At 44.2% G+C, this 14,393-nt stretch overlaps 1 protein-coding gene across 2 annotated transcripts in view; it reads right to left on the bottom strand.

Annotated features, from left to right (window-relative positions):
- Positions 1–657: 657 nt before the first annotated feature.
- The window catches only part of LOC8023759 (ralBP1-associated Eps domain-containing protein 1), a 74,165-nt gene continuing 60,429 nt past the window's right edge, over positions 658–14,393 (bottom strand). For both annotated transcript variants that reach the window (XM_029984088.3, XM_029984089.3), the window contains exons 16-21: positions 11,623–11,687; positions 10,526–10,642; positions 7,785–7,830; positions 7,616–7,662; positions 6,616–6,734; positions 658–4,848 (exon numbers count right to left, since the gene is read on the bottom strand). In XM_029984088.3, the coding sequence (XP_029839948.2) occupies positions 4,677–4,848; positions 6,616–6,734; positions 7,616–7,662; positions 7,785–7,830; positions 10,526–10,642; positions 11,623–11,687 (566 nt within the window). In that variant the 3' untranslated portion in view covers positions 658–4,676. The remainder of the gene's footprint in view (positions 4,849–6,615; positions 6,735–7,615; positions 7,663–7,784; positions 7,831–10,525; positions 10,643–11,622; positions 11,688–14,393) is intronic.

Genomic DNA, 14,393 nt, shown 5'->3' with positions numbered 1-14,393 from the left:
CTCTTGCCTGAGCGACCGTCACCTTGGGGTATTCTAGTAGGGAATTCGGAAAAGGGTAGAATCGACCCTTTTTCCAAATTCCCAGTTTGAGGGTTCTTGTACGCACACCCACTCGTCTCCGACGTCACGGCACTGAGGTGCCGCTGCTGTCAGAACGGCGCAGACGCCTCACCTCACGCTGCGCACGTGCAGTGCCCACACCCAGTGTGGATAAACGCGGGCTTGTAGCAATAAGAAGCAATATTTGTATTGGAACAACGAAGCAAGATCCTATGGGCTCCATTGGGCTACGGTGACCTAGGTTGAGTTCGCGCAACATGGCTTTCGTGCCCATTGCGCCTCATCTTTCGCCCCTAAATTCGTACAGTCGCTTGTCCCCCCTCCTTCCTAGAGGCAGTCTTTGTTACCTTGAGCTTCCTACAAAGGAATCCTCGAACCAAGCCTCCGACAGGGAGCACGTTAAAACATGCCTGGCAAGTGATGTTTGGATTTCTACCCAAACCATAACTTAAAAATTAACTTCAGCATCCTCTTAATCGAAACAACGTAACCACTCCACTACAGTTAGGTGAGATCAGTGCTAAACGTGCCTGCTGTGCGTAGCGGTCTACTGTGCCACCAACACAACGCAGTCAGCATGTGTGCAAGGAAACAACATACTTTCAGGCTCGTTTATTGTCCTCTGCACACCAACAAGTCGACCAACGCCTATACAAATCTTTCAGCCACGCTCACAACAAGCACACAATTCCTCAACAATGAAACAAGATTGAAGAAAAAAAGAAAAGCTACAAGTTTTACACAAACACAGATTCAAGAACCAACTGTGGCAACCAACTAAGAGCAAACTTCTGGTGCTCGACGCCTTGACTACATTAAAGTGGACCCTGAAACATCCAATCCTATCAAAATATACTCCTAAATAACGCCTCAAAACACATCTTTCTCTCTTTCAAAGGGCCATCGGTTAACAAGCTGCCGTGGATATGACAACAACAAGGCACCACTTTAGTGCCTCATGTAAGTCAAAATATTTATACATATATACCGTCATACACCATATATGCACACAGGCGTATTGCATATATGCTATATATATTCGAGCCTTTGTACAGCTTCTGCATTTTCATTTTTTTTTTTACATGTCTAATATGTACATATCACTACTCTCATCAGAGAATGGTAAGCGCATATTGAGGTGTATATGAAGATGCCACTCAACTCGGCTGCATCCTTCGCGTTCCAGCAATAAGGTACGGAGGTGCTTATCCGTGTCCATATTGTTTCAGTTTTCTTAGTTAGACACAAAAAATAGTAACACAACAGTTGAACAAGTCTCAGACAAATGTTAATTCTGAAATAGAAATGGAGGTAAAAGAAACATGTAGAAAAAGAGCTGAACCGTTTTAGGCAGCAACATTCTCCTACTGCCATTAAAATACTAACAGCTTATATCAGCATGGTCAGATGACAGCCTCCAAGTGCAAGTCGGGCCTAAGAAAGAAAATAGCTCCTCTGTTTTCTCCGAGACATTCAAAATAGCTGACTGAACCTTGCCAGCACTCTTTCCAGATGGCATTATATTGTTCTTTATGAACCAAAATTAAATCCTGAAGCAATGTTTAGAAATTGTGTCAGAAAAGACCTCTGTCAATATATTTTTCTGAGAACAGTCCTCTTCAAAACTTGTGCAAAACACTTGTTCAAAAATACATTCCAACCAAAGAAAAACAAACGCGCAAAGCAGACAAAAACAAACTGCCAAACTTACACAACGAGCTGCTAATGCCTGCAACAAGCGCATTGCACATCATCGGAACTTCACAGTACAGTGGCGAGTTCCAAAATCAAGAACATGTTTGGCATTTCTGTGGAATCTAGTCACAAGGGCTGTGGGCAAAACTTCTAGAAAACCTTTCTCAAGAAAAGTTAGTTCGACATTGGACCTTTAGCTATCTGATGAACAGCTTCAGGTTCCTTGTTATTTCTCTATCCAGCGTGATTCAAGCAGAACTAATTATGAATTCGAAGGCGCCCCATTATGAAACTCCTTACAGAAACAAAAGTAATAACTACAAATGGCATAAATGCTGCATTATTTTCTGAATGAAAGCGACAGCATGGTTCGACTATTATGAAAAAGAAACAAAACATCTATTCAGTTTTATACCACTCAATATATGGATTAGTTTCATTCCTTGAAAGCAGATGATACAAACACAAGGAAACCTTTATGAACAATTGCAAGCATGTCATCTCGGCTGGTGCCCCAAACGTGCAAGCCCAAGCTGCATCCACATGAAACTAACCTTGGCAGGCTTGCAATCACATGTGCTTGCTCACATGAGCACACACAGAGGCGGCCAGATGTTCTGCTTGAACTCGTGTATTCTTGTTTCAATCTTCTGGCAGTACTAGTGGAATTAAAACTGCAGTGCGACCACCTAGGTTTAAAGCGCACCTCGGCTGCTCGAGTGGAAACGCCTACCAGAACGAGACGTGCATGCCTGTAGATTTGGTTCCAGTACTACTGCAAGGTGAAACAGTTGATATACTTTTGTGTATGTTAGAATCAGAACAAGGCAAAAATAGCATGCTCAAGAATGAGTGGCATACCCAACACTGTAAAATACATTTTCAGCAAAGCTTTAAAACCACCTTTATACAAGATTTACATTACTCATTCAATGTATCGTAAAATTTTTAAGCCGTTTCCTTTCAATGTCTGAATGTAATCGTGCAGAAGCATAGGATAACCAAGCTAACTCTCCTTTTCTCAATGGCTACAGGATTTTTATGTGCATTAATCTCCCTCAACAGTGAGCATATTGCTATAGCAAAAAGAACTTATGTTTCATGTTGACGTTTATAGCTTTCATAAGATAGAAGGATCAGCCGCATAGATCCAACATCCCCCAAAGAAACCACAGAGGGTCACCACAGGACCATGAAACAGTTGCTTCAAACGCTGTTACACTCAGGATATTGTAAGCCACATTAATTATTATGCCCACTTAATGGGGGATCAAAGATGTTTCTTAACTAATGGTTGAGAAGTCCCACTAAGAGCTGAACCATTCCATAACAGCAAAAGCCATGAATGAGATATGCTTCTCTTTTCCAAGTGCTTGAGCCATGTTGTGCACCATTTCAGAAGCTCCCTTAAATTCCGCATGTTTACCCTTAGATATGCCTTACATTTCCACAACAGCTTTACCTTAACTAGATAAACCGAAATCACAGACTAACTTTAATTTTCACAATTTAAAGATTCTTGCCCACAGCCCTTCAATCACTCTAGCTTAAAAGCTTTTACACTACGTCCCTGCAACACTCCACAGGCACATAGCTTTAGGAAATGTTTTCCTTGCACAAGCGTTCACACACAAAAAAAAATCCTTCTCCGGAGTTACAGCCCCATGTGCTGGGCACAATGTGAGAGGGAGTTTAAAGAGCCAGAAAAATGCTTTTTCAGTTAGGAAGATATGTAAGAAATGATCCAATTCAACTATATTAAACAAAATAATCTCATGACTGGTTTGTGGATGGAAAAGGTGCCTGCGATGTGTAATCTCCAAATAACATTAAAAAAAAAACCCAAAGCATTTGCAATACCTGCCACCATTGATATATCTGCAAGACACATGGTATGTATACAACCTCTGGTAGAAATGAAGACCGTTTCTTGCTTAGCAACTTATGCCATAACGGACAATATATATACTTCATACAGACAGACTGGCATTATGTCTCTGAGGTAAAAAAAAAAACAAGCCTACGCAAAGCTGGTTTTTGCATGTCAAACTCCCAAGTGATCAACTAGTCTATTACGACTTACGAACGCAAACTTGTAAACAAAGCCAAACAGCAAATCCATCCAATGCATCATAATCACAAATAGGTGCATGCAGATGGTATACAATGGCACTGTGCCGCTCACGGTCCCCACAGCAGACTGAAAAGAAGCTCCTGCCCCCTATGTGCTATTGAGGTAACAAATGATGCAGCATTCTTTTACTTCACTTTGAGCACACTTACCACAACATAAAAAGGTGACATTTTTCACATTTGTCCCGCCAATCAAAGGGACAACAGAAGACATTCAGACCAAGGCTGAAAAAGTCAGGAACTTTAACTTTCTCAAATAAACCCGACTGTTACGATTGCATGAACATAGGCTTGGAGCCAGCTTAATTTAATGTCAGCAATGACAGACCAATCTGAGAAAGTTGGCCAACAAAAACAAAACAAAAAAGACCTCACACTTAACCCACAATCTATGTTCAAAACTGGCACATTTCTAAAAATCGACAGAATAAAGCCTCATTAATCGCAGCTCTAAAAAAGCCGACCTCTGAGCCATGCTAGAAAAAATGTTAGAAAAAAGCATTAGCCTTAGTGAACAGATCTGAACATTAAAGAAAAACATTGCAAACCGGAGCAACGGAGCCTTTATTTCTTCGTTCCATTTAAATATACGCCCGCCGGACCGAGGCTCGCCCAAATTTGACTTTGCACCTCATGCCGCTCGACACGAAACAGATTCCAAACGGGACTCGGCAAATTTTGAGGATGGAGAGAAAAGCAAAAATAAAAAAAATAAGGAAAGAGCCGAAACTGCCCGTCCACTGGCAGCAGCAGCAGCAACAACGGCAACGGTTCTAGACTGGCGTCCATCAGCAGGAGAACGGCTTGAGGTTCTCTAGCTGTATCTCGAGGGAGAGGCGCTCTTCGGTGGCCTCCATCAGCTCCTGGTTCAGCTCGCTGTTGAGCAGCACCAGCATGTTGTTGCGCTCTCGGTGAGCCCGCACTGCCTGGTGCAGCTCCCATTTTTCGTTCGGAATGGTCCTGCGGTGGAGATGCACATCCCGCATTCCATTCCCGGCCTGGACGAGCGTCCTTTCACTACGGTGCCCCATGGAGGTAGGAAGTTCCCGTAGGCGACACGATGCTTCCAGAAGCTTCCTGCCTCCATGCGGTGCCGGAAGCGCGCGTCTGTCTGGTGTTTATCGTGTCTTCAAATGTGGTCTCTCGATTTCCACTTGATGATGTCGTTAGAAGTGTCATGCCGCTGTGACAACAGCAATACTTAAGTCTTCTTTTTTTTTTTTTTTTGCGGGACTTCTATGGTTGGTTACCAGGATCACGACATCCCGCGGCACGACACGCTGCATCTGGTGGTGTAATCTGTCACCACTTCGGGACCATTTTTGATGCGGTAGGGGTACGGGATGCTAAACACACCGGTCTAAAACGTACACCATACTTTCACCGTCGTAGAGAGTTTGGCTCGCCGACATACTTTGTTCGGTAAACTGAGCGTTGTAACTGCGACAACTAAAAACTCTGGAAAGCATTCAGGTTGATGCTGCAGGACAGCTAGTGCTCAAAAGTTAACGATGCCGCCTGGGCATCCAGGTAGTGATGTTGGTTTATGCTGAAGAACAAAGCTAGTTCATGCTTGTGTACATATGCAAACATGCCTCAGCCTGAATATGGCAACTGCATTATATTGTGGAAACTGTGCATCTACAGGCATGCGCTATTCAACTACGATTTTATATTGGTACCTCGAAATGCAATAAATCTTCTGCAAGAATCATGTAACGGTAACCATTTCAACATTTTCTCTGCTCGCTGTATGGTCTAAATGCAGTGTTTGCGTGCAACGAGTGTCTGTAGCCTCTTATCCCATCTTACTAAGGTCACGTGCTCCCTGACAAACAATTCAGGTATCTCTGAACACACAAAAAAATATTTTATCCCGTTACGTATGAATGACAACATTACATTGTAATGACATTTACTTAAAGGTCACAATATTCCATGACACTGGCATGATGAGTAGATAGTGACACCATAAAATTGGCAAGTTTAAACAACGAACATCATCCTTCTCGTTTCTATATTCGATTACAAGTCAACAAGGTAAGAGAAGCTCCTCCCACAAGCGTGATGCACCGGTTTCAAATCCGCAGTCTAAAGAACAGTTCACTGGAAACGCCCCTTGTTCCGCTTCAATGGATAAATAATGGCCACAGAGTGATACCCAACTTGTCTCCAACCCCCACTTTATAAGAAAGAGACCTTTGTATTTATCGGAGAGGGAACCGAGCCCCTGAAAGTAGCCTTTCTGTCCATAGGAGGGGGAACCTAACCCCTGAAAGTCGTATTTGTTTTCATCGGAGGGGGAAAACTCTAATCTCCCTCTCGTGGCTTCCAGAACGCTAAGGTCAAAGTCGAAAGATAAGGCAAATATTTACAAGAAGGCAAGACCCTCCCCCTGCGTTGGCCGCGACGTCACAGAAACGATGGGACGCTATTGGGTGCGGAAGTATATATGAATCCCTTTGAGGGGCATTTTCTGCTACCTTCTTGACCTGTAACTTCCTATAGTGAGGATGTTCGTACAGCTCCTCCCACAAGCTTCACTAGCAACATCTGCCTTGCACCAGACCATACGAGAAGCACAAGCTCAGTGATCCAGTGGCCGTGTCAAAAGCACACAGATAAAAGCTACTGGCTTTCTGCCTTCCAGAAAAACAGGTGCGAGAACTACAGATGGAACAGTTCCTGCCTTTGATCAGATAGCATCGGTCAGACCCTTCAACTCACTTCATTTCGGTGGCCGCCATGGCTAGGGGAGCGGTGCGGTGCTTCTTTTTCTCGGCACTTCCGTCTGTCTGGTCGACTAGCAACATTGCACTGTCATCTGTCGGAGCTGGACTAGACTCCTGCATGCGAAAAAGTGAGCACTGTGTCAGAATAACTGGACAGTGTCGCAAGTGGTGTTTCGAATCAAGTATTGCAGTGCTATTCTAGCTTTCACCATGTAAAGCAAGCCGAAATAGCATGATACGTCTTACACTACGGAGGTTATGGATAACGCAGCACTACTTCATTCTGACTACCACTCACACAGTACAACTGCCCATACAAAGTACAAAAAGGTTAGCACAAACAGGCAATCACCAGATTTTCTTGTTTTCCCCTCAGCATCGAAAGGCTGTCATTAAAACTAATAGAATGAAAGCTAATTTTTTGACACCTTGTTAGTTCAAACTTTTTGATAAGTCACTTTCATGGTCCAAACATGCTGCACAGAGGTCCATGTATGAAAAACGCAGTTCATTTGCTTTTAAATCATATTCGCAACCGATAAATAAAACTGGTCGAAGCCATACGCAATTGTGCTGGCTGCACCACCCACTGCTAGGTGGCGTCAGATGCCGCCCGACTGGAGAGTTTAGCTATCTACATCATTCGTCCACCCATTGCATATTGGAGCTGCACATTTTTGCACTTCAATGAGCTTAGTGTAAAATCTAAAAGAAAAAGCTGATGTCATGTTTGCACGAACTGGGCTGCGCAGTGTACACCGCCCCTAACCTTAACACCACAGCACAGGTGTCTACTAAATGTTGATCTGTTGCCGGTTACATGGAAATAAATCAGTCACGGCGCCAGCTGGGATGCCTTTCCGGGCAGGGTAGGAAGTGGTCGCAAGATTTTTTATTTTTTTTTACTGGTATAGTCATAGGAATTCCAGAAAATGGCGGTGGTGTTAGTTTTCAGGCGCACTCCAACCAGCGAGGCTGCAAGAAAAGATTCCTACCTCGTCGTCAGAGTAGCTCGACTCCGATAAAAAGGGAGACGCTGCAACTGCAAAAGAAATGAGCAAGTTTAAAATTGGGAATCTCTGCAGTTCTCAATATCAGCCAGGCACTAATTATAGTGTGACTGGAATACAGAAACAGTAGTGAAACAAACAATCAAGTTCTCACGTTCTTCGGCCGAGGTTGGCTTTTTATACACTTCAAATGCTCCAGGCTGGAAAACAAAGAATGAACCACAACTGTCAGGATCAACACAAAACCTCTCTAGTGAGAAGGAGTATGCAACTATCTAGAAGTAGTGAGCCTGACAGGCTCCCAGACCCCATCAAGCTGCTTTTAGGAGCTCTTTTGTCTAGGAGACCCTTCCAGTGTACATCTGGATTGTTAAAATGATGGTGTCTACATTTTCAATCCCTCTGAAATATGTACGAAATAGCTAAGGTTGTGCAATTATAAAAATAGTTGAATACCACTTTAGTATGTAAACAATTAGTAAAGTAGGTAGAGCTTGCTACTGGACATTATTTGCAGCATTTAACATCCATGGAACTGTTATGACCGTGGTCTCGACAGTCTAAAGTCTGGTGTGTAGATTTGCACTTGAGCGTGAAAAAATGCGCAGCAACTGCTTAAGACTTCTTGCGACGAGAGGCCACACTGGCGTCCTCTATGGGTGGCTTGGGAATATTTCTGATCCACGTATAATTAACATCTTTTTACGCATTTTTCTTTCACCATGGGCACCATGGGTACTCCCGAGAACGTCAAAGGCAGGGATGGAAGCAGGCTTCAGCCTTTTGTAGCAGGTCTAGGAGCAGCAAAAGTGCCACTCTGGAGCATCTTTGGAGCAGTAAAAGTTCTGCTTTTGAGCAGCTCGGCAGCTGCAAAGGTAGAGTTTTGTAGCAATAGAAGTAAATTTTGGAGCTGGTCACCCATGAAAAAAGGACTAATAAGCACACGTGATTTTCCAAACACTAAAACTAGCACGACGAAAAAGTATCTTCCCGGGATGTCCCCCAATCATTTTCAGAAATACCCTTAGTTTCGAAATAGTTCAGCCCATAACGGTCATAATTGTAATTTATGTGAATGACAGCAATTGAGAACTAATGAAGGGATGGAGCTGAGCAAGTTGAGTCATGCCTGTGGATGGAACCAGCTGAACACACATCGAGAGAGAGGCCAGAAAACTTAGAAACAAGGAGACTGTTCTGGTAGCGGGTTGGCTCCCTGTATGGCCGACAAAAGAAGCACAGCTCGAGCCTCTTGGAAGCAAAACAATGTGTCTATTTATCAAACCAAATTGTATATTGCACGTCCCCAAAACAAAACCATTTCAAGAAACAATGGCATTGTGTGAAGTAGAGCACAACCTTTGCTGATTACACTTTTAATCGGAAGGAAATGCACATGTTTCAAGTCGCTGTTTACCAAACATAATCAATTCTTTCAGTCAAGTTAGCAAAATACAAAACTACTCTATACAACAATACCACGGATGAAAATATTCAGAAATTCTGCTCGTGACTAAGCTGGATTGACTAGAATAAGAAACAACAACACAGGCTATGATTATAATGCAATTAAATGCAAAGGTGCAAGCGAGTTGGACAAGAATGACAAAAGTAATCCCTGAAGAAGGGAAACAAGAGGGATAAAGGAAAAACACAAATCTCCAAACACAGCTAGGTGACTGGTGCGCGTTGTCATTCTTGTCCCGCTCGCTTGCACCTTTGCATTTAATTGCATTATAATCATAACCTTAAAATGCAAGCCTTTCACCATTGTTGGTGTTAGACTGGCAGTAGCTGATAAAACCTGTTTGCTCTACTGACGTCTACTAACCCCTAGTTAGCTCACTTGGTAGAGCGTTCCACTGGAAATGGAGAGGTCCCAGGTTCGACACCCGGGCCAGGCAAATTTTTTTGGTCGCGCACCAGTCACCTAGCTGTGTTTGGAGATTTGCGTTTGTCCTTTGTCCCTCTTGTTCCCCTTATCCAGGGATTACTTTCGGCAACACAGGCTTTGGGGATTGAATTATAAAAAAAATTGTGATTGACGAAATCAGCAATAAGGGCAATAAAACAAAGGATTTCGTTCGAATTAAAGCAACTAAAATAAATGTTATGTTTTCATCATGGTTCTTCCCGCCGGCTTCTTGTTTGTTGGCCGGCACGTGTATTCACCTTGTACGTCAACCTGGTTTTTGTCAGAATAAATTATGGTCACTTTCCTTGCACGAAAATTACATTAAAATGCTAAGTGACACCCAAAAGGTTGTATTTTTGTTGTTGTCTAAAACAATGTAAGTTGTAGTCATAAACATGCAAAAAAATACAACAAAAAAATTCCCTCCTGCATGCGTATTTTTTTTTTTTTTATGGTGTTTTTCTTTATTTTCTATTTTCTTTTCTCAAACTCTAATTTACAACAAGCTTAGAAAGTGTTGCAATAATAACGTTCGCATTCACCGCGAGATGCAGCATTTCCATTGGTCAAGTTTTAGCGATGGGCAGGGAATGGGGGATTGTCTTCCAAGAGAAAATAGTCCCGATATATTTCTACTGCCATCTGCTTAATAAACGGTTTTGTATTCTAAAACTTTGTATACATATTAACTTGCACCTACTACGCAATATAACAGCATAAACAGACGATCGCAGAAAGCTCCGGAGGGCCCCTTTAAGGTGTATCACCTATTAGGGATGTACAGCCACATGCCAGCACAAAGCTCATCCAGATTGAAATAGTGGGGGGTGGGGACTGAACCCAGGACCCCTGGGCTCTGCAGTGCAAGCCTTTGCTTGCACTCCGAAGGGGACAAGCACGCTTGTCCCCTCCTCGCACATGACAATTTAACTGAGACTAAAAATCCACGCACTGGATCGCATTTACAATCGCGACCTCACTTGAAACTGATGTTGCGACGGTGGGCCGGCGGCAACGTCGCTGCGAGATTCCGCAAAATGGTCGAAGTCGGCGAAGTCCATTCCCGACGGCACGTCGCCGGTGATGCTCTTGGATACCTGGAAGTGAGCACCCCCCATTAAAACGCTCCACCCCCCCATTCCCGGGCACGTACGCCGACTTGTTCCCGTTGCTCAGCAAATGTGATCGCAGAAATACTTACAGCCTCCGAGGAATCTCCTCCAGCTACCTCCTAAGCCCGAATTCAAGTATGAGTAAATTAGGTCTGTGAGTGCCTTGACACTGAATGTGCTATAGGGCTGTAATTCGTAGGAGGAGCGACGTGTTACGCTCGGCCGACACGCAGGACCAGGTCATACATTAAGAAATAAAGCCCCATAGGGACTATATTGGTTATATGACCTTGACGTCGAGGTGTCACGACACCCAAACTTGACATCAAGTCGCTTCACCTCACAGTGTCACGGGACCTCAAGACTTCACGCATAGCATGTACCCAGCTCATTCCCACCACATTCTGCGAGTCTAGACTCACGGTTCATCAGATATGATCGAGACATGTTTTGCTTGTAGCCTATGTGTACAACTGCTTTCTAATTTAAGAGTAGGCTGCACATACATGAAATTGTCCATTTGGATTGCAAACCTCCTACACATGCTCGATGAAAAGAAGGATATGCAGTTGGAGTAAAGCGGGTATAGACTGAAATACAATGGTTGTTTCACGCTTTTCAATCTGACAGTGGGAGCATGCATGTGCAGTTTTAGTTGAAGCAGAGAGTTTCTCAACTTCCGTAGCTGCTATTACGGTAAAAAAGAGTGCTGCAATGACATGTGCTATCACATGTGCTGAAGCTGCACCTCACTTTATGAGTAAAGATGAAACTCCTCTTTGATTTTACCTGCATGGTGGGCACACCTTTTTCGTTAATTATCCCTAAATGCAGTGCCTACACTGAACAAATACCTGAACCTTCCCGAAAATAAAATAAATAGTTTGAACGGCAAAAGTTTTTTTTGCATGAATTTTCTCGCACTAAACACCACGTAACAGGCAAGTTGAGAACATAGTACTAACATTTCCAGGTGACACCCTCGGAGGAACTGCGGGCGGTGCTCCGAGGTTCTGGGGGTTTGACTTCCCTAGAGCGCAGGAAGAGATTGCCACGGGGTCAAGGTGCGTTTTTCACTCTGCTCCACAGCCATTTTCAAAGTGACAGTCACCAACAAGCTAGAAGGAGTAGGATCCATCTCTTGAGCTGTTCCACCTCCAATCCCCGCAGGCATGTCGGTGTAACTGCACCCCATCCCTACCGCATGTTGGTTCAACAAGGACTGGCAACCATCAAAAGCGTCGCACAGTCAGCATCAAAGCAAAACAATGTCGCTTGAGCTTACTGTCACTGTACCTGAGGCTCGCACTGTCACGAACGCCAGTCTCGCCTGCCCGGCACGAAGCCCCAAAATGGCGGCACCCAAAATAAAATCGAGGAACGGAGTTACAACACCCAATAATGGCAGGTTCACGCATTTATGTTTGGCAATGCCGAGCGTGCTGCAATCTCTCGTACCAGGCTGGCACATTGGCGTGCTCAATTGGGGAGTCCCGAATGCGACTCTACCCGTGCATATATTTCAATAGTTTTTTTAGCATAATTCTTTGAACGTGAGCTCGAAATTATTTCGACACGTGATCGGCGACTGTTTTTAAAAAAAAGTGTGCGGATTTGGTCTCGCAAAACCTCCAGTCTGGTTAAATGCAGGTTGGAAATGTCCCACGTCTATTAGACGGAAGACGCCAGCATTCCACCGTGTTACGTGGTTACAAGATGTTACACAATGGACTCTGCACAGTCAGACGCAAACATGTGAACCAGCAACTCTGCTCAATTCCAAGGATTTCAAGATAGTGAGTGATTTCACATTAAAAAAAAAATGACCGCATCTCCACGTGGTGAATGGTGTTGATTGGGGCGAAGCTCTGGTGGTGCTGATGACGTTAGTTTTTACCATGTCAGAAATAGAATGTGTGGTATGGAACGTGGTTATATACACATTTGAGCATTTGACCGCAGCGCTCTCTCGTCTATAAACGTTGAGGCAATGCATGCAACGTTTAACGCGATTATATACACATTTGACTGCATAGTCAGATGTGTATATATCGACGTCTATACTCCTGTATAGACGTCGAGCGGATACATGCAACGTTTCATCCATGACATCCCCAGCTCTTGAGTTACTACCACGTCTCAGAGCCCCCTACTTGTCCCGCAGTCGTGGCCGAGTGGTTAAGGCAATGGACTAGAAATCCATTGGGGTCTCCTCGCACAGGTTCGAATCCTGTTGACTGCGCAAACATTTTTTTCTTTTTTTTAAGAAGACAGATGGGATGGCAATCGATGTGAGCACGGACGCAGGACGAACAAAGCTACACCCTAAGGAGCTTTGCCCCTAAAAGCCTTAGTAAAAGACACTGTGTCATTTGTTTAGCGAAAAATGGTATATATATTTTTAAATCTAATTTTAAACACGAGCAGAAATCGAAACAGAAACTTCGGCTCCATCCAGCAACATTGGCCTTGGGCCGCCAAGAACATGGCTATCACGTGGTACGAGATGTCACACGATCCTCTATGCAACGACAAGCGGGATTGGGTCAAGCGTGTGTCAGGCGCAACTGTCGACTACACTGCACTCTTCACCATGTTTTGGTGTCTATATTCAACGATGTATGCACAACTGTGGCATAAGTCTGCGCACGTGCTGTCCGTGATGTGGACGAAGCTCCGAGAGACAATAATCACAAACGGTAAGACGACGACGGCACTTGTGATGCGGGAGATGGCGATAACGGCAGGACCATGGCGGGGCAGCTGGACGGCTCCCAAGAAGCGCGCTGCACTGGCGCATTACGCCAATCATGTGGCCACCGTCGAGCACAGAAAGGAAGCATTGCTGATGTCGCCCGTTACACTTTCCCGGAGAAGTAAAAACAAGAAAAAGGGAGCAATGGTGATGACATTTAGCTCAATGTTGGCTATGCCCCCGCCGTAGCCTTGACTGCGTTGTTGGTTGCGCCTCAATTCGCCTGCTCGAGTCAGCCGATTCCGGCAACTTGGCGAGTTGCAAAGTTTGCCGAACCGTTTAAGAAACATTTAGACAGAACTACGTCATAAAATTTGACGTGTTGTCTCCCTATTTGATACTGAAGAGGACTGCATTCTTTTTTCAAAGACAAAAATGAAGCAGAGCTGCCCTTTAAAGGAAGGGGCCATGCAACAATGTTTGGACCTCAATCAAATAATTGTAGTAGTTGTTCCCTGTCACATCTGGATTAAACAACTGGTGACCAGTTTTGACTATGCACGTTAGTCCTTTAGAAAAAAAAAAGTCAAACAATTAATGCTTTGGGCGCCTCCAAAGCACTGTTAACTTTCCACCGTGTTCAGAGTCCCATGTGAAGCGACGCGCAACGGGGATGAGGAAAATCCGGTTAGGTTCTCCTTCAGAGCCTCCAGTGCGCACAGCCTCTGCTTGCTATTCACGTGGCGACCTTGAAGGTTGGTCCGAGCTGGAGTGGGGGAGAGCAACGAGCTTGCCTTTCCGTAATGAAGTTCGACTGACGTATTAGCACAACGGGGTGAGGCTCAAGGGAGGAATAGTTTTTTAGGGGTGAAGCTCCTTAGGGTCTAGCCTTGTCCGTCCGGCGTCCGTGCTCACATCGATCTTGCTGGTGCTCGTGCTCGTGAGCTCACGTGCTCATGTAAAACAAAAAAAATGTAAAAAAAAAGTTTGCGCAGTTTACAGGAATATATATAAATATATTCCTGTCGACTTTTTTTTATA

The sequence above is a fragment of the Ixodes scapularis genome, unplaced genomic scaffold (genome assembly GCF_016920785.2).
Source record: "Ixodes scapularis isolate PalLabHiFi unplaced genomic scaffold, ASM1692078v2 PGA_scaffold2__306_contigs__length_199485367, whole genome shotgun sequence".
Taxonomy (NCBI): Eukaryota; Metazoa; Arthropoda; class Arachnida; order Ixodida; family Ixodidae; genus Ixodes; species Ixodes scapularis.
This window is presented reverse-complemented; position numbering and strand designations above follow the sequence as displayed.